We start from the raw sequence: 21,032 nt of genomic DNA on the forward strand, positions 1-21,032 counted from the left end.
AACGAGCGCCATTGTTTGCTTTATTTCGTGATTTCCCCAAAGTTCCAAACTGTATGTGGGTGCAAAAAAATTAAAACAAAATTGGCGATATAGCAGTATCCTTGCGATACATTCATGTTGGTAATCGCGATAAAAGTTTTTCGGCAATAAAAGGAAATACAACGCGGGTAGTTGCAATCAAATCAAGTCATTTTCCAAATTTTTCGTAAAAGAACTCGCAATAGCGGTGAAATACATTTTATTTTAGAAATACCGACACCGTCATTTTTTCGGAATTATCAGCATGATTCTTTGTTTTCTTCATTCAATCTGTTGGTCGCATTTTTTTGCATTTTTCTTGAAGGTTTAGTTTGTGTTCTTGTGTGGGTATAATGAGGTTCTAAAGCCGAGTATTTTGGAAATGTTTAGTCGATTTGCGTATGAACATCAACGAAGTTCGAAAATACTCTTTTCAGGTTTGAAGTTTTTCATTTTTTTTTCTAGTTTCTTTTATCTTCTATACATAGGCTAGCCTTATCTGCTTAACTGCCAGTGTAAAGGTTTTTGACAAACAGAAATTTCTGTTTTACAGAAAACATTTCCTCATTTTCAGACAAGGTGAGTGATCATTTGAATATAGGCAGTTATATATTTTTGGTTGTTTGCATTCTATGACTGTTCATATGCTGTTGAAACACATTTTTAGTTTGTAAAACCAATACATTGTCCTGTTTTTGCTCCTAAGATGGCTTCTATAAAAAGAAAATTTTCTTCTGATTCGAGCGAATGTGAAAATGAAGTTGAACCTAAAAAGAAAAGAGTTGCAGAAAGGTAAATTGTGTTGATATACACACCACTTTTCCCCAAATAGGCAATGTGATAGGTGAAAGGTATAAAACGTTCGGCAAAGAATTTGCATTTGTGTGAAAAACAATGTTTTATGAACAGTCTGTCCTTGTTAATATGAGCTACTTTATTTAGTTTTTTAGGGTGTCCCATTAACAAAAGTTGCACAGTAAGAAATCTGCTTATTAGGCTTTGTTTCAGGATTCTCTTTAAAGAGGTGCGATTGAATTACATGTAAAATTGTGCAAATAACCCAATAACTTACGAGCAATGGAGCCATTAATATGTTATTAGTGAGCTGCTACCAACAATTGTTCTTATGGTGTTCATAATTTGGCATCCAACAACAAACTTTTTTTGCTTTCAGCAACAAAAATGTTTTATTTGTTTTTAGAAATGACTTTTTTTCACCACAATCTAGTAATGATGAAAGCGATTCTGGTAAGTGCATGGTACATGGACTATTTAATAGTGTAATATGGTAAACTGGGAAATTACCTGTTAATGTTCAATCCCACTTTTAATTTGTAAATGTGTTTTATTAATGTAAAGTATGAATCAAGCTATGTCTGTAGCCAAAAGCTACTTATGTCCTAACATTTTAACAATGAATAGCAGTTTGTGTGAGTGTTTAATTTTATACATATATTACACAGAAAATGTGGAAAAGTTTACTGCAAGTTCAAAGTCTTTCAATGCACCAGAATCCCCACTGTTTAAAAACAAGAGAGCTGTAAGACCCTGCACATTGTATATTTAACTTGTAGTGGTTTAAACTGCAAACTGCTCGGGGTCAAAAGTTTTTTTTTTATAACCTGTGACTACCAGTGCTGTATTACTTATGATTTAATTGCTCTTTCAATAGAGAATGTAAACACTTCATCAGATAAACTTTCAATCACATATAAATTTTGATACTTAATCCAAAATTATAACATTAACAAAATTTACCTGTTTTTTAAAGCTCTCCTTTGCTTTGTGTAAAATGTGCCGCAAACTGGTTAAAGTTGCACAACAGATGAATATTACTTTTGACAAGTATCATTTTTATGTTCTTAGAAACGTTGTCGTTTTGTAAGTGAAAACAGCAGTTCTGATGAAAATGAGGAAGTGGGAAAGTGTAATTCCATTGGAGATAAAAAGCAAGCAGACGCTAAAAACAGCAGTTCTGATAAAAAACATATTTTGGAAATGAGTTCAAGTGAAGATGAAAAGACAACAAACCATGAAACGCATGTTAGTCCTAAACTTGCTGCTCATAAAAAATTTGTGAGGATTTCTCGAAGACGAATTATCAGTCCAAGAAATTCAGGTAGGTTATTAACACGGCCACTTTTACAATTTATTGGACACATCCATATGTGTGCCACTGACATCCATATGTGTGCTACTTTTATGTAATGCAGTGATTCCCAACCTTTTTGTGGTTGTGGACCACTTGGAGTTAAAACAATTTCGCGTACCACCTAGTTGAGTGTTACAAAGTAACCTAGGGGATGAAGTAACGAACATTTTGGGATCACTTACATTTTTTCAATTCGAAATATATATCCGCTAATTATGAAAGGGTGCTGGCGTACCACCTGGAATGCCATCGCGTACCACCAGTTGGGAAACACTGATGTAATGTATGCCTGTTGATACCCCAAACGAACAAGACTATATGTTTTCACAATTTTAAGACTGGCAAAAAGATCTATAAAGTAAAATGTTTTTCTGTGAAGTTGACATCCTGCAACCTCCTAATGATGAAGCAAAAGAAATACCTCACAAAAAATCCAATAGAAATAATGAGTCTGACACAGATTGGTCGTCTGAAAGTGATGAGGATCATATTAGTACTAATAAAAAGAATAGTGTATTGCACTTTTTTCAGGTTTGCATAGAATTTCAATCAATATTTTTGTTCTGCACGTTACTAGGATATATATATTTGTTGCAGGAAAGCTCCCTGGATGAATTGGGAACAATATCTGAGTGTAGTTTAAAAAAAGCACATGTTATTACTGGTTTGAGGCCATTTCTTTCTTGGGATGACTTGGTATGGACAAGGTTTATTTGTGTAGTTTTTAAAAAATGTTGATTTTCGTTACTCTTTGTTTAGATCACAAAACTTGAAGAAACTAAAAATTTAAGTCAGAAATTGATTTGGTCATGTATTGACTTACTTCAAGAAAGAAAAACACTGTGTTCATTGATGGAAAAATGTGGAACGATATCTGACAGGCTAGAAAAGGAATTTAATGAAGTTCGGGATGCAAACACAGAGTCACCTCGGAAGTCAAAATCCATCATGGTTGCACAGCAGCCTGCCACAATCCCTCAAAAGTATGAGGCAATGGCTGTGGGCCTTAACCAGATTACTAAAATATGTTTTGTTGTGCAGCCTTTTCCTAAAACCATATCAAATGATTGGTCTCAACTGGATAGCTTTGTTGCATCGAAATAAAGTAAATGGAATTCTAGCAGATGAGATGGGTTTGGGTAAAACAATTCAAACAATATCTTTCTTTGCCCATTTGCACAGTTTAAATGAAACATCAAATCCACATTTAGTTGTTGTTCCCACATCAACATTGGGTAAAACCAATAAAATATTAAAAAGTATTTACATTTTCAATTTTGTTTTGTTTTTTTAAAGAAAATTGGGTGAGAGAATTTGGTCGGTGGTGTCCATCATTACATGTGCTTCATTACACCGGCTCACAAATAGATCGGAAATCTATTCGGTCTGATTTGCTGAAGGAAAGAATATTATGTGATGTCATTTTAACAACTTATAACCTAGCTGTGAGCACTCCAGAGGATAGGAATTTGTTTAGGAAACTGGAAATATGCTATGCGATTTTTGATGAGGGTCACATGTTAAAAAATATGTCATCTCAGCGGTATCAACAACTCATGAAAATAAGGGTATGTTGATATTGTCGCAGCTAATATAACAAACAAACATGCTGATGATGAAAACAGATAGCATAAAACTACATTGTGATATTGTCACCAACTTTGACAATCATTGTTGACGGCAAGTAAAAAAGTCAGTTTTGAAGCCACTTGTTTTCTTTAAAATTTTATCTTTGTTCCATTTGTCCTCCCAGGCAGAACGTAGACTCCTTTTAACTGGCACACCACTACAAAACAATTTGTTGGAATTAATGTCATTGTTACGTTTTGTAATGCCTGACATGTTTGATGAGACAACCAGCACTTTGGTTCGCATGTTTTCACAGGTAAAAGTAACTTACCAAATGTTTATGATACTTTTACACCAAATTTTTGACAGAGTGGGCATGAAACCGTGAAAAGCAATTTCTATCAGAAGAGAATTGAACATGCAAAACAAATAATGCAACCATTTGTTCTGCGCAGGCTAGTTGCCAAGGTGTTTTTTTTAATTGATTATTAAAAAATTAACTATTGCAGAATGAAAAAAGATGTGTTGCATCAACTCCCTGAAAAACAGGAGACAGTATTTTTTTGCGATATGACATCAGCACAAGAAAAGCTGTACCTAAAAGTAAAGACCAGTTTAAAAAACAAATCAATGAAAAAAAGTTGTAAGTATATGTGCGTGCATTTGTATTTTGCCTTGGAAACAAACTATGTTCTTCATTCGCAGTGCCAAAATCTGAGCTTCGCAATGTTTTCATGGAGTTAAGGAAAGTGGCCAACCACCCGCTGCTACGTCGTGAGAATTACAGCCTAACTAAACTTCGGAAAATGGCTCGTCTTTTGAAAAATGTATTTGGCATGATATATGTTTTTGTGACATTGTTTTGTTAAAAATTATGTCAAAAATTGAAAGGATGTAAATTACATGGAGTCTGAAGAGACATACTTGTATGAAGATATGGAAGTAATGACTGATTTTGAGTTACATAATTTATGTATGGAGCACCGTGTAATTGATAAGTTTCGGTTGAACAATGAAGTTTTGTTTGATTCTGGAAAATTTTTGAATCTTGATTCAATTCTGCCTAGACTGCACAAAGAGGTATGTAAGAAGTAGTTGTTAAAAATATGTAGGCATAATTTGGCCTTTTTTGACTTTTCAGGGAAAGCGAGTTTTAATTTTTAGTCAGTTTACAATGATGATGGACATTCTACAAAAGTATTTGGAAAACCGCCAACATAATTTTCTCCGTCTAGATGGACAAACTCCTATGGCAGAAAGGTGAATTTTTTATAAACTGTGAGAATAAAGTAACTGTTGATGGGGCTTCTTAGTGACCTAATATTATTTTAAGTTAAAAAGACAAATAGATACCTTATTGAAAACACTGAAAACCCCACTAAAAATGCCTCAAATTCGCCATAGTAACAACACACACATCTGTGCTTACTCAACTGTAAAATTGAACCATTGTGACGAGGACAGAATGGGTGGGCATTTTTTCTCCAGCGAAACTTATTTTAATAGAAACATAGATATGCCATCTTTGTGATAGTAACAGAAATTCAACATTTGTCCAATATTAAATAAAACTATTATTTTGTAGACTGAATTTGATTGATACTTTCAACAATGAAGCATCTTACTTTATATTTATGCTCTCTACCAAAGCTGGAGGTTTGGGTATAAATCTCACTTCAGCCAGTGTTGTTATTCTGCATGATATAGATTGCAATCCATACAATGACAAACAAGCTGAAGACCGTTGCCACAGAGTTGGACAAACAAGGTTTGAATGTCGTTTGTTTATTGCACAAGTTGGTCATTTGTTGCATTTCTTACACAGAACTGTTGAAATAATTAAATTGGTGTCTAAAAATTCAATAGAAGAAAGAATGTTTAAGTTTGCACAAAACAAGCTGCAATTAGAAAAGGAAATGACTGAAAACAGTAAGCGAAAGTGGTGGCAAACCAGTATTCTGTGTTTAAAATAATCTTTTTTGTAGGCACTGATGGAATAGACCTTGCTACTCTCATCACAGAATCGTTGTCCTCCTAACCATATTTTTGTTGCAAATGTGTCAATAAATTTAGAACTTTATTCCTATCTGGAATCCTTTGCTGCAATGAACTGTTGGTACTTCAGAATAGACGAGTAAAAATTCCAAATGGACAACTCCGGCCATAATACATCAAGAAACTGCAGGCATGCATGACTACATTGCCATAACAAAAAATCACTTAGTCGTATCTGAAAAATAAAATTTCAGCTTTAAGAGCACAGATTAAGCAGCTGGAAAAGTTCAATTTCAAAAGTCACAAACACATCAAATTACATACTTCCCCTGATGTTCGAATGAGCAAATCAACCTTGGGAATCTGCAAAGTTTCCTGGAACAATGTTTCACTAATGGTGTCTTCCTGTAATGTGCCATTTTCCAACTTTGCGCTTATGTCTTTCATGGCTTGGATCATTTCGTGTCGAGAGGTATATGCCAGACATACATTCAGGCAGCATCTAGAAGTAAAAAGTTATAATATTGCACCTATACAATCAAAAAATTTTTTAGACTTTGCATGATCTTTAGTCAGAAGCATCACTTCATTTGCCATTCGTTGTACATCGTCAGGTAGTTGGCTTAACTCTCCAATCACACGAATTCTCACCCCATTTGCCCTCAGTTGGTCTCTTTATTAAACACAAAATTAGAATTTTATTGTAGAACTTACTATATTTTAGTTCCTAAATATTACCTTTCTTGGATAATAAGTCCAAGTTTATGCCGTGCAAGTTCCATTAGGCTTTCCACCTCCTCTTTGGTTCTCTTAAAGTTTTCAGCACTAAAGGCATACACAGTGACTTGCGCTACTCCAAGGTCTTGACACCATTTTAGTACCTGACCAAACAAATTAAACAACCTCACAATCAGTTTAATATTCAACAAATCTTCAGAGCAGCATGTGCATATAAAAGTAAATTAATGACATTTCCAAATTAAGACAGTGATCCCAGAAAAAATAAAATTAATTCAGAACATTTTACCTCTGAAAGTTTATCAAATCCACGCGTATGTCCTTCTATTTTTTCAACTTGCTTTTTAGCTGCAAACCGCCGATTTCCATCCATTATAAACGCCACATGTTTTGGGATAGGTCTTTTGCACATAAACCGACAGCAACATCTCTGAATCCATGTTTGTTCAAAACTATTGTCAGAACGTACTAACGCCATAAGTTCGCTGTTATCTAAAGACGTTTAGTTTAACGTCCGTAAACCGTAGTTTTATTAAACATATAACTTTCTGTTAAATTGTAGGAATCATTGAGACTTATACAACTATCTTGCTGATGTCGCGTTGGAAAAAAAATACTCATCGGGGAAATACCCTTTCTGTGACGTAGTTTTACGCAACGCGCGTTGCGCGGATGAATATTTTCATTTGTGAAAATGACTTCGCTCCTGTTCGTTTAAAGTTAGGTGTTTTTGTTCAGCAAAAAGCAATTACCTTATTGAGGTCTTCAGTAGGCCTTTTCAAAAATATTTCACCAATAGGACAAATACAGAACGGTTGTTAAAGCAATCGTGACACAAGCTGCACTGGTCTGCCTGCAGAGTTTTTCATGTGATCCAATGGCAAAGTGAATTCTGTTGAGCTTGACAGGAGGGCAGATGTATGGCTTAGCGTTGGTTTATTTCATTGAATTTTTACTCGTACATTATACAAGAGATGGCTTGCACTTCAGAAAATAAATCAGGAGATGAGTTTGGTAGGTTAAATTGGTTTCCATGCCAGTAGAGTTGCCATGTTGAAACTAATTTCCATACATATGTTGATGAGGAGTATATTAAATTATCTTCTTTTCTGTAGATCTTTACCTCCTCATTGAGCGTTTTTTATCACGGGGGCCATTTCACACAGTAGCAAAGGTTAGTAACTATACAGAAACAGTTTCACTAATATTCAAAGCGTTTGTTCTGTGATTTGATCAGAGTAATTTTTCGCAGATGATGCGGGAAGAGATGTCATCTCTCGAGGTACAATGATTTCAAAAAGTGAAAAAATACACACTACATTGCCATAGTATTTCAATAGTTGACTTTGGATAAGTTAGGAAATCGTGTGCTCAAAACATAAATTGCAAAACATTTAGATGATCCCAAAGAGACGTGATTGGAAGGGAGGAGTTCATCTTCAGAGTTTTGCCGAGTTTGTGAGTTTGCGAATCCGCTTTGTATTTAAAGCAATTAGTTTTATGCATGTGGGCACTAAATCTTACATTTCATCCAAGTTAAAAGCTTTGTTGTCAATAATCTTTGTTTTGTGTTTAATAACGAAGAATTGTTAAAAAGAATGCATTTGGTTTTTACCGATGCGACGGCAGGAAAGCTGTACGGCTCTCAGAGAACGGTTCAGCAAAACGCGTACGTTTGCTTTGTCTTGCCTTTTTCTCTCGCCAGCCAACCGCCCAATCACTCGCTGTTCTGTTTGAGTGACGTTGTTCCTGCTCGTAATACTTACCCGGTCGTGCGTGACGGGGAAAAAAGGGAGCTTGTTGGACGGCACTTTTACAAACATTGCTGTGTCACACGGTTTTATTATTTAGGGGAATTTGGCTCCACAATATTTTTACTGATATTTAGCAAGTAAAAAATTGCACAAGCAGTAAAAGTAAACCGTCATTTAAGAAATGTTGACATTATACATTATCATAAAAAGGAACCACAAACATACGGTAGCCATGTTTTATGCATGACATTTATTCAAAAATTTACCTGATTGCCTCCCCAACAATATTATTGACCTTTTTTTGTAATAGTATTTATTTGTTTTTGGTTTCAGCAAAAAAACTACGGCGGGATTCAACCAGATCACCTGTTGCAGATTTGTACCAGAATAGCCCCACTGCTTGAAAAATACGTTTCTACCTCGATTTTCCAAGATTCCGCTTTGCTAAATACCGGCAGACGAAATTCCCTCCTTCGAAGTCGAGAATCTGCTTCCCAAACCACATGGGGTTTAAAACACTTTGCCGCATCGGTGAACGGTTTATCTTTAATTCCACCAACCTCACTTCAAATTACCAACAGAGGTGCGTGTTGTTAATTGCCTCAAAAAAATTATTATTCGTACATAACTTGCTACTTACATGCAGTTTATGAATGATGTTAATAACCTTGTGCAACAAAACAACTCACAAATAAAGAATGGTCCAGTCAAATGGTAGTGACTTATACTTTGTTCTTGTGGCTTTGCTTTCCAGTTTACTCTCTGCAAGGTCGAGAACTCAGACAATCATGTCGACGAAAACTTTTGCTTCCGGTCACTTTGTACGGCAACATGAAAATGTGTTTACGCTGCCTTGGTCATCTCTCCTCAGTTTATTGTGTTTTATTCGACAGAACTGGAACAAAAATTTTCACTGTAAGTATTGACCTAAATTTAGTTTTTTTTTCGAGAAAGTGTTGTTTCGAGGTTATGTACCATGTGCTGGTATATGAAATGTCTGAAGAGAGATATTGAATGGGTGAGATTCGTTTCTGGCGTGTTTAGAGATTTCAAGAAACATTCGTTTATTACAAACCCCATCATATCTACTTTGAGCTGTCCAAAAATATTTGCGTGTTAGATGTAGTAACATGGCGTTTGTTTGCATGCCCAGGGTTCAGACGATTGTTTGATAAAGTGTTGGTGTGTGTGGTCTGGCCGTTTGCTTTTCACATTTCGTGGACATCAAGCAGAAATCTGTGATATGGATGTATCTTTTGACAATCGGCTGCTTGCTGGAGGAAGTTGTAACAAGGTGCTGCTAATTTCCCGTTGAATAACTTTTAATACTGACACGGAAGTTGTAACTTTTTGAAATTAACTGTTTCAGGTTATTCGAGTGTGGAATTTACAAACTGCCGCTCCTGTTGCAATCCTTCAAGGTCACACGGCTACACTTACCTCATTGGAGGTGAGGATATCATTTTTCTAATATTATGTTAACCAAGCAAACCATTAAAAGGCGCGCATTATAACGTTCAAATATCTTTTTAAATATCGTTACGGTCAGAGTCAAAAGTTTTTGATTCGTATATTATATTTACATATTTTTTGTATTGAGTAATTTTGCCCCCAAAAAGTAGAATTTCAAGGCATAGTTGCGTTTTGTAATATCTGTCATTAGCCTACGAAACTAGGCCAGACCGCACAAAACATAAGCATGTTTCTGTTTTGAAAAAAGCTTTTAGACTATATGTGCGAGCCTATATAACCATTATTAAAAAATTCAATAAATCCACATAATATCCGAACCTTAGACACCCGCCCTGTTTCTCACCTATATACGTCGATATCTGTTGTTAGGCTGCCTGCCCTGATTTTGAAACGTCTTCGTCGAAAATTGATAGCCCACACGTCCTGCGATAATGCAGTTGTATCTTTTATGCTTTGGTTTCTCGGTTAGTGGTGTCGAATTGTCTGATCGACACATAGGCGTATCCAGGATTTTTTGAAGGGGGGGGTCCAAACTTTTTTGGGAATTCCACGATTTTCAGGTGTAAACTAAGGTTAATTGTGGTCGAGAATCGCAAAATACGAACGCCAGTGTTTGCGCCAATCGTCACATAAACGGTGGCTTCCTGGCTTGCGCAATTGTGTAGCGCTATGGAACACTCGATGCAAATTTTTGCGGCAGTACTTGCGCCGCCATTACAACAACGTGACCACTAAAAAACGACATTTCGTCCTTGGACTAACGAAAAATGACACTTGTTTCGTAATAATTGTACATGTTTGGTAACAATGTCAAGTGTTCGCACGGTGCGGTTTTTAGGTCAACGCTAACCGAGGGCTAGATTCCTCTACAGCTACAAAGCAAATCGCTAAAGAAAGTTTGTGGTTTTCACGCAGATTTTGACAAAAAAAAAACAGTGGCGTTTGTTTAGCTAAACAGACCAAAATATTTCACAAAGGGGGGTCCGGACCCTCCCGGATACGCCCATGGATCGATACATAACGTTACTTTTCATTCGTTTAGAATGCAATGTTAATGTTTCACAAACAAAGGGTTTTAAACTCAAGTCTTTATTGTCTGTGGATTGAAACAACTATGATCAATAAAAACAGAATTTTGGTTGAAGTTTCCCAAATTATTGGCTCCTAAACCTCTTAACGGTTGCGATTCGTTTAGGAACCTGCACATCTCATTCAAATTCCAACTGCCTCATAACTGATGTTGCTGTAATTATGTTACTGTGATCATTTTTACCTTCCTAGCACTATTTTATGTTTAAAACGAAAAACTTCTGTGGGTTATTAAAAATTTATCCCCGAATTAAAGCATTGTTTGGCATACCTGTCCAAAACTTTGTATTACATCCTGGTATTGTTGTTTCAATATAGATTCATTAAAAACTGACTTGAAAATTTAGTGTGCTGCAAGCGAATTCTGAGGATCCAAGTATGCAGTGACTACAAAGTTTAAGAACCACTGTGCTAAAATTTGATTGAAACATTTTGTGTTTTGTCTGTTTTTTTATGTTTCTTATCGTCAATAATTTTTTTTTTTTTTTTTACTTGTCAAAATTACAATTTATGTTTTTGTTTTCCAATTATAGTTCAGCCCTTGCATCCATGGGGAAACCCGATACCTAATCTCAACTGGACGTGATGGAAATGTTTGTTTTTGGCAATGGAACATTAAAACTCTGGTATTTTGATTTGTTTGAAAAAAAAACATTTCCATAAAATCACAAGAATGTCGTGTATGGTGACAAGCACATAAGTTCATGATGCACTAATTATTTACAGAAAAATTGTCTACTTTTGTTTGACTTTGAAGCATTAGTATCTTAACTTAATATTATGAAAGTTTGCAATAAACCATTTTCCTAGAAATAATTTAACTGAATATCTTATTGTTTTTTATTTATTTTCAAGATAATGTCGTGATTTTAATGATTTTATGCTGAATTTAGGAGTTTTCAGCACAGCCTATCAAATTCCAAGAGCGTAACAGACCTGGTGTTTCGATGCTGTGTTCATCATGGAGCAGTGGAGGCAGATTTGTAGCAGTTGGTGGATCAGATTATTCAGTGTACATTTATTACATTGCTCCAGAGTTGGAAGTTCCTTGTAGACTTACAGAGCTGACATTACATGCTGTAAGTAAAAAGAATAAAAATAAATATGTACTTGGGCCTAACATTAATAAATGTGCAAGTCATTATTGATGAATGTTTTTGGTTTTAGTGTGATGTTGTTACAAATTGACTGTTTCAAAATCTAAAGTTTTCCTTCAAAAATAGAAACAAAATTTCCAAAAATAGTTGGTACAATAGCTAAAAACTTAAAAAAATTATAAAAAAGGATACTATTGCATGAAATAATGTAATAAATTTTACTGTTTTATGAGTACCTGACTCAATAATCCTGGTGGTTTTATTGGTACCCATGTCATTTTTGTTCATCTGTATGTATAATTAACACCAGTTTTTCAGGAAAAGTAAAATGATTTGATGAGATTTTAAATAGTGTTAAATGTCCGGATATAATCATTCCTTTATTTGCAGGACAAAGTAGACAGTATTTGGTTTGCTCACAATGGCTTGCGATTTGCAAGTGGATCTTGCGATGGAACAGCTCGTATATGGACATTTGAAAAAAATGAATGGAAATCTTCTTGTCTTGATACTTCAACAGAAAAGGTAAACAGTTGTGTAAACATGCAAAGTTTTACAAAATTGAGTACTTAAGATTTATCTAAAGATAGTCTCAGTGTTCATTATTGTTTAAATGTAATTATGTGAACAGAACAATGACTCTGGATCATCTGACAAAACTAAAATTAAAGTGGTGATGGTTGCTTGGGATTGTAATGACAAACAAATTTTCACTTCACTCACTGACTTTACAATTAAAATTTGGAAGCCTGATAATTGTGAGCTTCGAGGTGTATTGAAGGTAATCATTCAATGTGTGGTTTAGTGTGTTAAAAATTATGAATGTTGAAATCTCAATAAAGGTTAAAAGTTAAATGCCTCATATAATTTTGTACATCAAAGTACAGATTTTACAGCAGAGCATAAAACAAGGATTTTTAACTAAAACAATTTTTTGTGTAAAATGTTTACACCCTTAATAATAAAAATAAAATCATCACAAACCATTTTATTGTGGTGCAATAAAAACTTGTTGCAAAAATAAGGGCCATGATGATGATGCCTACTGTTTGGAAGGACATCCAACTGATGAAAGGATCTTGCTTAGTGCAGGACATGATGGAAAAGTTTTTATATGGGACGTTTGCAGTGGAACATGCATCATGCATTTTTATAATATGGTATGTACTGTTAATTTGTACAACTTCCAACCTCAAACAAACATGTTGCTTTTAGCTTGAAGGTCAAGGTCATGGTGCAGTGTTTGATGCCAAATTCTCCCCAAATGGAGATCATATTGTTTGCACAGATTCACATGGTCATTTACTAATATTTAGCTATGGAAATGGCCTTGCATACAAAAAAGTAAGTGCATTATAAATGTGTGTATTTCAGTTTTGCCAAGTTTTTTATTGTGCCCCACTGTGTAGGTGCCAGAAGAACAGTTCTTTCATACAGATTATCGGCCTTTAATCCATGACTCTTTTGGGTCTGTGTTGGATGAACAAACACAGCAGGCACCTCACCGGATGCCTCCACCATTCTTGGTGGATGTTGATGGAAACCCTCATCCTGCACATTTGCAGAGATTAGTTCCAGGCAGAGAAAATTTAACAAGCGAAAGTTTGGTGCCCATTGTTGCAGTTGCGGAAAACGGTAAATTATTTATTGATGTGTTCTAGCCTGTCTCCATTTTATCATTCATTTGATCATTATTTGTTCTGTGACTTCAGGACTACAAGAAGTGTTAGGTGTAAACGATGGTAACATGGATGATGACAATATCCCCCAACCACAGGCAAACATTTCGGACCAGCAAAATGGTTTGCAACTTTTTTCATTAAAATGCATCAATTTCAGTTAGGAGCATTATTGTAATATTTCTATGTGATGAATGCACAGATGTCGCACAACCAGATTTAGCATCTCCATCACGAAATGTTGCTGTGGGATTAAGGAGAGAAGGGGAGGTTGCAGGTGTGAGACAAATGCACAGCAATGCCCCAAGAAGTCAGATGGCGTCGGATGCAGATCTAATGGCTTTAGGAAGGAGGACTTTGGTGACAAACAACCTATCTCAGTTTAGAAGGTTAGGAATCTACTTGCTAAAACATCCTAAATAGGTTATGAATTTAATTTGCAACAAAGTAATCAGCTGGTGTTGTTTAAACATTACAACAATTTTCTTTCAACAGGTTAAACGAGAAATTTTTTAAAGAACAAGGTGATAATGAAATATCATACTATAAGAATGAGAAAAAAAATTGTGTAAAACCACTTTTAAAACACAAAGAAGTGAAAATTTCCCCTATAAAAGTGACGAGAATTTCAACAAGAAGAGTGAAGCAAAGTATTTTGGTATGTTTCAATCAAACCGTTTTAAATGTACTCCAGAGTTACATAAAAAACTTCTGCTAACACTGTTTGTTTGTATCTCGAATTGTGACAAACCAGTAAACATTGATTTTTTTGACAGTGATGAAGTGTGTTTGTGATAATTCAGCTTCACTTAATCTTCCATTTTTAAAACATTTGTAATAGATTTAGAAAACAATCTCTTTTTAATGATATATTGCAACTATACAGACAACAAAATAAAAAGCAAAAATTCCATGACTTAAAACAAACTTTGCCTTAAAAACATTATGAAGGTATCTGAAGAAGATGAAGAAGATGAAGATATTGTAGGTGAAGCAAGCAACGACAGCGCATCATCAACTAGGCTTGCACTAAGCAGATTTATCAACAAACAACGTCATACATATGGGACAAGATCCAATATTGCAAGAGAAAGTGGTAAATTTCATTATTTGTGTAAATTATTTAGTTGTTAAGGTATAATTTTATGTTTGAAGCTGAGAGTGATTTGGAATTAAGTGATGAGGAAACGCATGAAAGATCCAAAAGCATGCTTAGCAGTGAGAGTAGTAACCTACACAGTGATAGCGGTAAGGATTCCATGAAGAGACACAATTCTACCCGTAATAAAAATTATCTGTTATAAAATAAGAATAAGTGTTGCTTTTATTTTTACCTTTATAAATATACATGAATAACTAGATAGTTTTTATTTTACTAACATTTGAGTAATCTTACAAAAATTCTAGCTGCATTGTACATTGCTATGCAGATTGTAGCACTAGTGTGACTGATGATAGAGAATCATGGACGTCACCACAACATTCCACTTCAATATTGGATGACAACAGAATTGGTAACTTATTCCTAATTATTTGTCTTGAATGCGGTCAAATTAACATTAAATATACATAGGAATTAAAAAAATTTTTTTTATTTAAGGTGAATCTAGAACAAGCAACAAAAGAGCTCAAAGAAAAAAACGAGTACGTTTACTATCTGCCGTATCATGGGAGCAAAACCAGTCTGATGGTGGGAACAGTAATGAACACACGTGTTCTTCAAATGGTTTGTCTTTGTTGGTTACAGGCACAGAATAGTTTTTTGTACTAATTATTTCACACAAATGACAGGTTCTGATGTCGAACCAATCAATATTCATGAAATAGAGTCTTCAAAGATGTCACTGAGAGCAAGTTTTGGTGAACAGGTAGATAAAACAACTGAAACCAGAATGCTTTTGAGATATTTTTGTTGTTTTTACATTGTATTTGAAACTTCAAAAACTGAAAAAGATTTATTTAAGTCTTTTTTGCTCTGTGGGAAAATTACTTAATAAACTATGATAATTGCATTTATTACCAAAATATTTGCCATATACGCTTATAAAAAACTAATATTAAATTACGCATTTTGTGATTTGAACAGATGGAATCACCTTTTCCCATCATACCAGGTATAATACCTCCCACTGAATACCTTCCAACAAAGTGGATTCATCAAGAATTTCCACGCCCCTCTCCGTACTTACCACAGATTGGAGATGAAATTATGTACATTAGAGAAGTAAATAATAATTGCATGCAATAATTCCCTTTTACAATATTTGCATTTTTCTGTGGGCTGTAGTTTTGATACATACCTCGATTTTCAGTGGACCTCATGTTTATCAAACTGTAGCTGGTGTATTTTACTGTTTTTCACTAAAACAGAAAATTCCACTACTATTTGTTTTCTAACTATATTTTAAATTTGCAGGGTCATCATTTATATGTCAAAGTTATTTGTGAGAAAAAGGTTTGGAATATTGGAGACGTTTCAGATATTTGTTACAACCAGATTCAACTTAGGTGAGATTTGTAAACTATTGTGCAGCTCGAAAAAACTTTCGAACAAGTTATCAATGCCCTCATATGATTATGATGTAAATAGTATATCCATGTTTTCCATTGTGTTGAAATTGTGTGTTGCTATAAAAGTACCTATGAATGAACTTAAAATATTAGTTTGTACTAAAAGTAAGTTGTTTTATCAGATCTGTAGAATACTGTCAAGTTGATGACATCACTTTTGAAATTGGTCCCCCAACATTATGCAACTTGAAACTTGTTCGCCTTCATGAAGATGTTGATGATGACCAAAAAGTTTTTTCCTTTAGGTTTCATGATATGCCAGATGTGATTGACTTCCTTGTTTTAAAACAACAGGTACCTTAACTGTTTAAGTGCTGCTGTTACTCTATAAACAAGTCAACAATATTGTTTTAAAATTTGAGTATGTTGCTTGTGAGCTGTCACTTTTTACTGTGTATACATTTTGCACACTTAATTAGTTTAAATATTGCAATTCATGCAATAATAGTTTGTGCGGGTACTGGACACATTGTACACTGTAAAGTGTTAAACATGTATGAAGCTAGTTTGCATCGAAATCAATAAAAATGTTTCTATTTTAGTTTGATTTGAGTCTTCAACGGGAATGGAAAGTAGGTGATCGTTTTAGATCTATTATAGATGATGCATGGTGGTATGGAACAATTATATCATCATCTGCTGTTGACCCAATCTCCCATGAAAATATTTTCCAAAGTCTTGAAGTAGAATGGGACTCTGAGGTAATAATACTTTTATGCTTCATGATATTTTTAGTTACATGATGAAATTTTGATTGTTGGCAAAACATGGTGTATTTGTAAAATTAAAACTAAAAAACAGTTAATAATTGTTGGCACATAATTTTGAGTCACTTTTTGTGGTTCATATACTGTATGTTTTTTAATATGAAAATTAAATAGATGTCTAACAATACCTGGTCAATAATTTAACTTGTGGGCAGAGCAGAATTATAATATTTACTTCTAACTATATTCCTTATTTTCTCTCCTCTACACTCATTTGTTTTACCAATTTTAGGAAATTGAACGAATGTCACCATGGGATTTGGAACCGATTCCCGATTCCGAAATCATTCCAACAAGAACTCGACACCAAGAAAAACTCCAACAAACTTGTGGTATTTTTCTGCAACATTATAAACATCTAATTCATCCATATTCCATTAAAGCAGTATTTCCCAAACTGTATGTCGTGACACCCTATAATGTGTGGTTTTCAGTTTATAAGTAGGTAGCATAATAATTTGATTTTGAGATTTTTTGTGAGTCAAAATACAGTTTGTGTCAGTCTTCTCCGACGGAAAATTTTAAACGCATTAAGAAAGCTGCTCGCTTTGTTTAATTTAACTTTCTCAATTATCATTCGATTAGGAAAATTCTTTTCAATGGTGCGTGGTTCGGCGAATCTTTCGTAGCATAGGTGTAGTTGCCACTGTCTTAATGAATCATGTTGGCGGTTATTTCTTTCGAAAGGTTTGCCGATCGCTACAGAAGAAATAAATGAAATTTTTCGAGTTCGTCAACTGCCCAGCGAATGGTGGAGTGAACCACGTGATCTGAATGACGATTTGGTGGAATTGGTCGACCGTGAAATTAGCCGAATCGCTCATGCCGTTGAAGTACTTCTAAACATCAGTAAGATTACAAAACGTATTATCCGCCTTTCGTATGCCCCGAAGCAACAGGAGGATTGTTTAAGCTCCATCGATTTGGCACAAATTAACTTATTTTTTACAAATTTGCTAAACTGCAAAGGTTTATAACGCGCTTCAACAGATAGTTTGCAACTTGTGATTTTTTTTCAGAAATGTTTTTCCAGTTTTCGGGTCCCGTCGATTTAAAGGTTTATCCTACCTATGTCCTTGCCGTCCCCTATCCAATCGACCTAACCCTGATCCTGCTAAGATTACAAAGTCGATATTATCGTCGATTAAATGCACTTGTGTGGGATGTTAAGATGCTTTCCAGTAATGCGTTAGCTTTTAACAAAGCGGATTCAAAAATTGCCAAGACGGCGCAGGTTGGTCAACATATCACTTAAGCATACTAATAACAACAACAACGCTTAACACTGTTTTGTTTCAAACGTTGGTTTGCACTATAGCTACTAACGCTATGTTTCGTACGTGTAAATTATGCAAAGATTACGTCTGCAATATATTTTATGTTTTCCAACGCAATTAAACTGATAAATGTTTTCGTTATTTTAGTTTTTGGAAAGTCTCCTGTTATCTTTCATCAGTGATAGGGAGTGTGACGACATCAACCTCAGGTTGGATGAAATTTCGATGGACAACCAGTTTTTTGATGCAAAAACCAAGGAAACAGTAAGAAATGATTATATTATAGTCAGACACTTTGTTGGACGTATGACGTAAGCCTACATGTGATATTTTTCGCATGACAATAAAATTTTTGTCGTTATACTTTGACGATGTTATTTATCAAACGTGTATCACTTACATTATTTTGGTAACATCCAAAATATCTTGACAATGGAAAAACCTTATTTAAAAAAATAGTTTGTACTTGGTGTTCCTATTTTTACAATATTCAAGGGAGCAAGTTTATTAATTTAATAACCAGTAGCAATTCCCTTGTTCGCTCTTGGTTTGGTCAATCACCGCCAAACTTTTTTTATGAATTAGTAATATGCAACCTAAATGAATGTATTAAAAAATATTTCGCACGAATTCGTACTGGGATTGATTTTTGCGTTAAAGTGACAACTGTTTTGTTGTTATTTGAAATTTAGAAACGATACGAAACACGCAAGAAATCCACGAAATACCCAAAGCGTGTAAACAGCAAAAAGAAAATATTAAATAGAGTGAAATCAAGTGAAGAGAGTGAGGATCTTCCTGATGTGGATGACTGGAAACGTGCTTGCACGGAACTCCTTACCCTTGTGTGGGATACGGAGGATGCTACCCCATTCCGAGAAGGAGTAGATGAGGATGATTATCCGGTTAGTTTCTTTTGTAAATTTAATTTCAGCAGAAAGAAAACAGATTCGTTCTTTTTGTGTTTCCTCTTGTTTATTTTTTCTCTGCAATCTGATGTGATTTGAAATATCTATGTTGCGACCATCTTTTATGTTTTAGGATTACCGTGAGTATGTTGACGACCCGATGGATTTAAAACAAATCCGAGAAAAGTTGGCGTTTGGAAGTTACGAAAGTCCCAAAGCGGTCAAGGATGATATATGTCTTATCTTCAAAAATTCAAAAATTTACAACACCAACAAGAAATCTAAGGTGTGTAGTATTTAAAGTAAAATCAAGACTACAAATTTTGGGGAAACATATTTTTGATACTTTATTTAGTTTTTGGGCTTAGTGATAGTATGACTCGCAAGTTGTAAACCCATGTGTGTAGTAACATGCAGCTAGTTTAATTTTCAAAAATGCGCTTTATATTATACTTGTGCTTCAAATCGTTTTGTATTTGGCCAAGGTTCACCTTGAAAAGTAATATGGAGTAATCAACGCAGTTAATTTTCGATAAGCCCCATCTTATGAAATTAATAGCACAAAAATCTATGTTCTGTTTAGATATACAGCATGACAATAAGACTACAGGCGTTGGTTTTTGCGCGAATTGACCCAATCATCACGGAGTGGCAAAATAAAAAGGACACATTTGCGTCCATAATGACCAACCGTTCCTATAGCAAGTAAGTGGACTTGAATTTTGCTTGTTTTTAAAAATATTTGTAAGAAACGTGTTTTTCCCTGTACTCTATCTCCCGACAGACGTAAGATTAGAAAGAGATTACAAAGACGGGTCGTTATAAAAAAAGAGGAAACAGAGGTGAATGGAAAAAATCTTCGGGCAATGCGAAGTCGTACATTGATGAATTTGCCAACGGAAAATGATGATGAGCCTTGTTCATCCACATCAATCAACTCAAAACGCTTCGAAACTCCCAACATCGACTCTGACTCATCAAGCGTGACCACGCGGGAGGGCCGAGAGGAATCTGTTGTCAGGAGATCTCTTCGTAAAAGAACTCGAAATAATGCTTTGATCGATGATACGAGCGATGACCCGGAAACATCAGTTGTGAAAAAACCGAAACAAGAGCAGGAACATACTTTTAACCTTTCTTCTCCGGTGGTCGGGTTTCCTTCAAGTAATGAGAAACAAAAATCAACATTTTCTAACACTTACGAATATGATCCCGACTTCAACGATCGTGAAATTCCTGCTCAAAGTGATCATTGTGAAGGTATTTTGTGTTTTCTACTTTTCTGTTTGATAAAACTTTCACCGAGGCTGATGTTTAAATCCATACAGATGTGGCCGATTCGCCGTTTTCTAACGGATCATCCGACACAAGTTCAGACGAGAACGAAGAATCGAACTTTCAAACACATTCAAAGTTTACAAGCGTGCGATCATCTAAAAGAACTATAAAAAAGATAGCTTGCTTTGTTGAAGACGAATTTGAAGAAAATGATGAAATCAGCGACGATGCTGCCGATTCACATGACATTAAACTGCCAAGACTTCGAAGTCGCCGAATATTGGAGAAACAAAAACCTTTGCGAAAATCATCTCGAACAAATGGTCGGCGCAATGCTGTTTACAATCAGACGTATTCTGAGTTGAGCGATCACGACTCAGACGAGTTAAGTGATCACGTCACAAGTGTATCGAGTCGCGGACGTATTCGTCGTATGTCAACTAAAGCCATGGAAAGTCGTATTTGTTAATTGATCGCACTGTAACTAATATGCAAATAATTATGTTAAGGTTTTTGCTCTTTTCTCGATGTGTGTTGTTCAGTGCCTCGAATTGTTAACATTCTATGTCACTTTTTAAAGTTGGATTCATTTCTGTTTTGCACTCATTCCTAGACGCGGATGGGGTGATTTCGTCGGATCGACTTCGCGACAATAATTTATTTTTCA

At 34.9% G+C, this 21,032-nt stretch overlaps 3 protein-coding genes across 3 annotated transcripts; 2 read left to right on the top strand and 1 right to left on the bottom strand.

Moving 5' to 3' along the window:
• The first annotated feature begins 316 nt into the window (after positions 1 to 316).
• On the top strand, positions 317 to 5,849 carry LOC145896089 (SWI/SNF-related matrix-associated actin-dependent regulator of chromatin subfamily A containing DEAD/H box 1-like). Its single transcript, XM_082984927.1, has 20 exons — positions 317 to 455; positions 572 to 597; positions 725 to 810; positions 1,220 to 1,266; positions 1,482 to 1,558; positions 1,885 to 2,137; positions 2,550 to 2,701; positions 2,768 to 2,866; positions 2,930 to 3,153; positions 3,212 to 3,405; positions 3,467 to 3,738; positions 3,924 to 4,055; positions 4,109 to 4,194; positions 4,249 to 4,382; positions 4,445 to 4,566; positions 4,631 to 4,819; positions 4,881 to 4,999; positions 5,325 to 5,507; positions 5,565 to 5,668; positions 5,725 to 5,849. Exons 1-20 carry the CDS (start codon positions 401 to 403, stop codon positions 5,775 to 5,777), a joined length of 2,607 nt encoding a protein of 868 aa, XP_082841053.1. The 5' UTR covers positions 317 to 400; the 3' UTR covers positions 5,778 to 5,849.
• Positions 5,823 to 7,066, bottom strand: LOC145896090 (dehydrodolichyl diphosphate synthase complex subunit DHDDS-like). Its single transcript, XM_082984928.1, has 5 exons — positions 6,762 to 7,066; positions 6,473 to 6,615; positions 6,291 to 6,407; positions 6,059 to 6,236; positions 5,823 to 5,969 (listed from the first exon to the last, which is right to left on the bottom strand). The coding sequence occupies exons 1-5, from the start codon at positions 6,948 to 6,950 to the stop codon at positions 5,823 to 5,825; spliced, it is 774 nt and encodes a 257-aa protein (XP_082841054.1). The 5' UTR covers positions 6,951 to 7,066.
• Positions 7,067 to 7,347: 281 nt separating this feature from the next.
• LOC145896034 (bromodomain and WD repeat-containing protein 3-like) lies at positions 7,348 to 21,032 on the top strand. Its single transcript, XM_082984831.1, has 36 exons — positions 7,348 to 7,486; positions 7,588 to 7,646; positions 7,725 to 7,754; positions 7,871 to 7,930; positions 8,560 to 8,809; positions 8,981 to 9,141; positions 9,380 to 9,520; positions 9,596 to 9,676; positions 11,322 to 11,414; positions 11,682 to 11,867; positions 12,276 to 12,410; positions 12,517 to 12,666; positions 12,911 to 13,045; positions 13,101 to 13,229; positions 13,295 to 13,520; positions 13,598 to 13,687; positions 13,767 to 13,953; positions 14,060 to 14,222; positions 14,516 to 14,660; positions 14,720 to 14,812; positions 14,995 to 15,078; positions 15,165 to 15,290; positions 15,356 to 15,432; positions 15,651 to 15,788; positions 15,981 to 16,072; positions 16,258 to 16,429; positions 16,678 to 16,836; positions 17,135 to 17,234; positions 17,590 to 17,751; positions 17,922 to 18,136; positions 18,327 to 18,443; positions 18,872 to 19,084; positions 19,221 to 19,373; positions 19,671 to 19,792; positions 19,872 to 20,347; positions 20,416 to 21,032. Exons 1-36 carry the CDS (start codon positions 7,447 to 7,449, stop codon positions 20,832 to 20,834), a joined length of 5,379 nt encoding a protein of 1,792 aa, XP_082840957.1. The 5' UTR covers positions 7,348 to 7,446; the 3' UTR covers positions 20,835 to 21,032.

Source organism: Ascidia mentula, chromosome 3, assembly GCF_947561715.1.
Source record: "Ascidia mentula chromosome 3, kaAscMent1.1, whole genome shotgun sequence".
In the NCBI taxonomy this organism is placed as follows: Eukaryota; Metazoa; Chordata; class Ascidiacea; order Phlebobranchia; family Ascidiidae; genus Ascidia; species Ascidia mentula.

Coding starts and splice junctions, on each gene's coding strand:
- LOC145896089 (XM_082984927.1), top strand. CDS start 401: ATGTTTAGTCGATTTGCGTATGAACATCAACGAAGTTCGAAAATACTC. Junction 1,559..1,884: donor TGTTTAAAAACAAGAGAGCT/GTAAGACCCTGC, acceptor TTATGTTCTTAG/AAACGTTGTCGTTTTGTAAG. Junction 5,669..5,724: donor AAAGGAAATGACTGAAAACA/GTAAGCGAAAGT, acceptor TCTTTTTTGTAG/GCACTGATGGAATAGACCTT.
- LOC145896090 (XM_082984928.1), bottom strand. CDS start 6,950: ATGGCGTTAGTACGTTCTGACAATAGTTTTGAACAAACATGGATTCAG. Junction 6,408..6,472: donor GGACTTATTATCCAAGAAAG/GTAATATTTAGG, acceptor TGTTTAATAAAG/AGACCAACTGAGGGCAAATG. Junction 6,237..6,290: donor CTGACTAAAGATCATGCAAA/GTCTAAAAAATT, acceptor TTTTACTTCTAG/ATGCTGCCTGAATGTATGTC.
- LOC145896034 (XM_082984831.1), top strand. CDS start 7,447: ATGGCTTGCACTTCAGAAAATAAATCAGGAGATGAGTTTG. Junction 12,667..12,910: donor AGCTTCGAGGTGTATTGAAG/GTAATCATTCAA, acceptor TGCAAAAATAAG/GGCCATGATGATGATGCCTA. Junction 16,837..17,134: donor AAGTAGAATGGGACTCTGAG/GTAATAATACTT, acceptor TACCAATTTTAG/GAAATTGAACGAATGTCACC.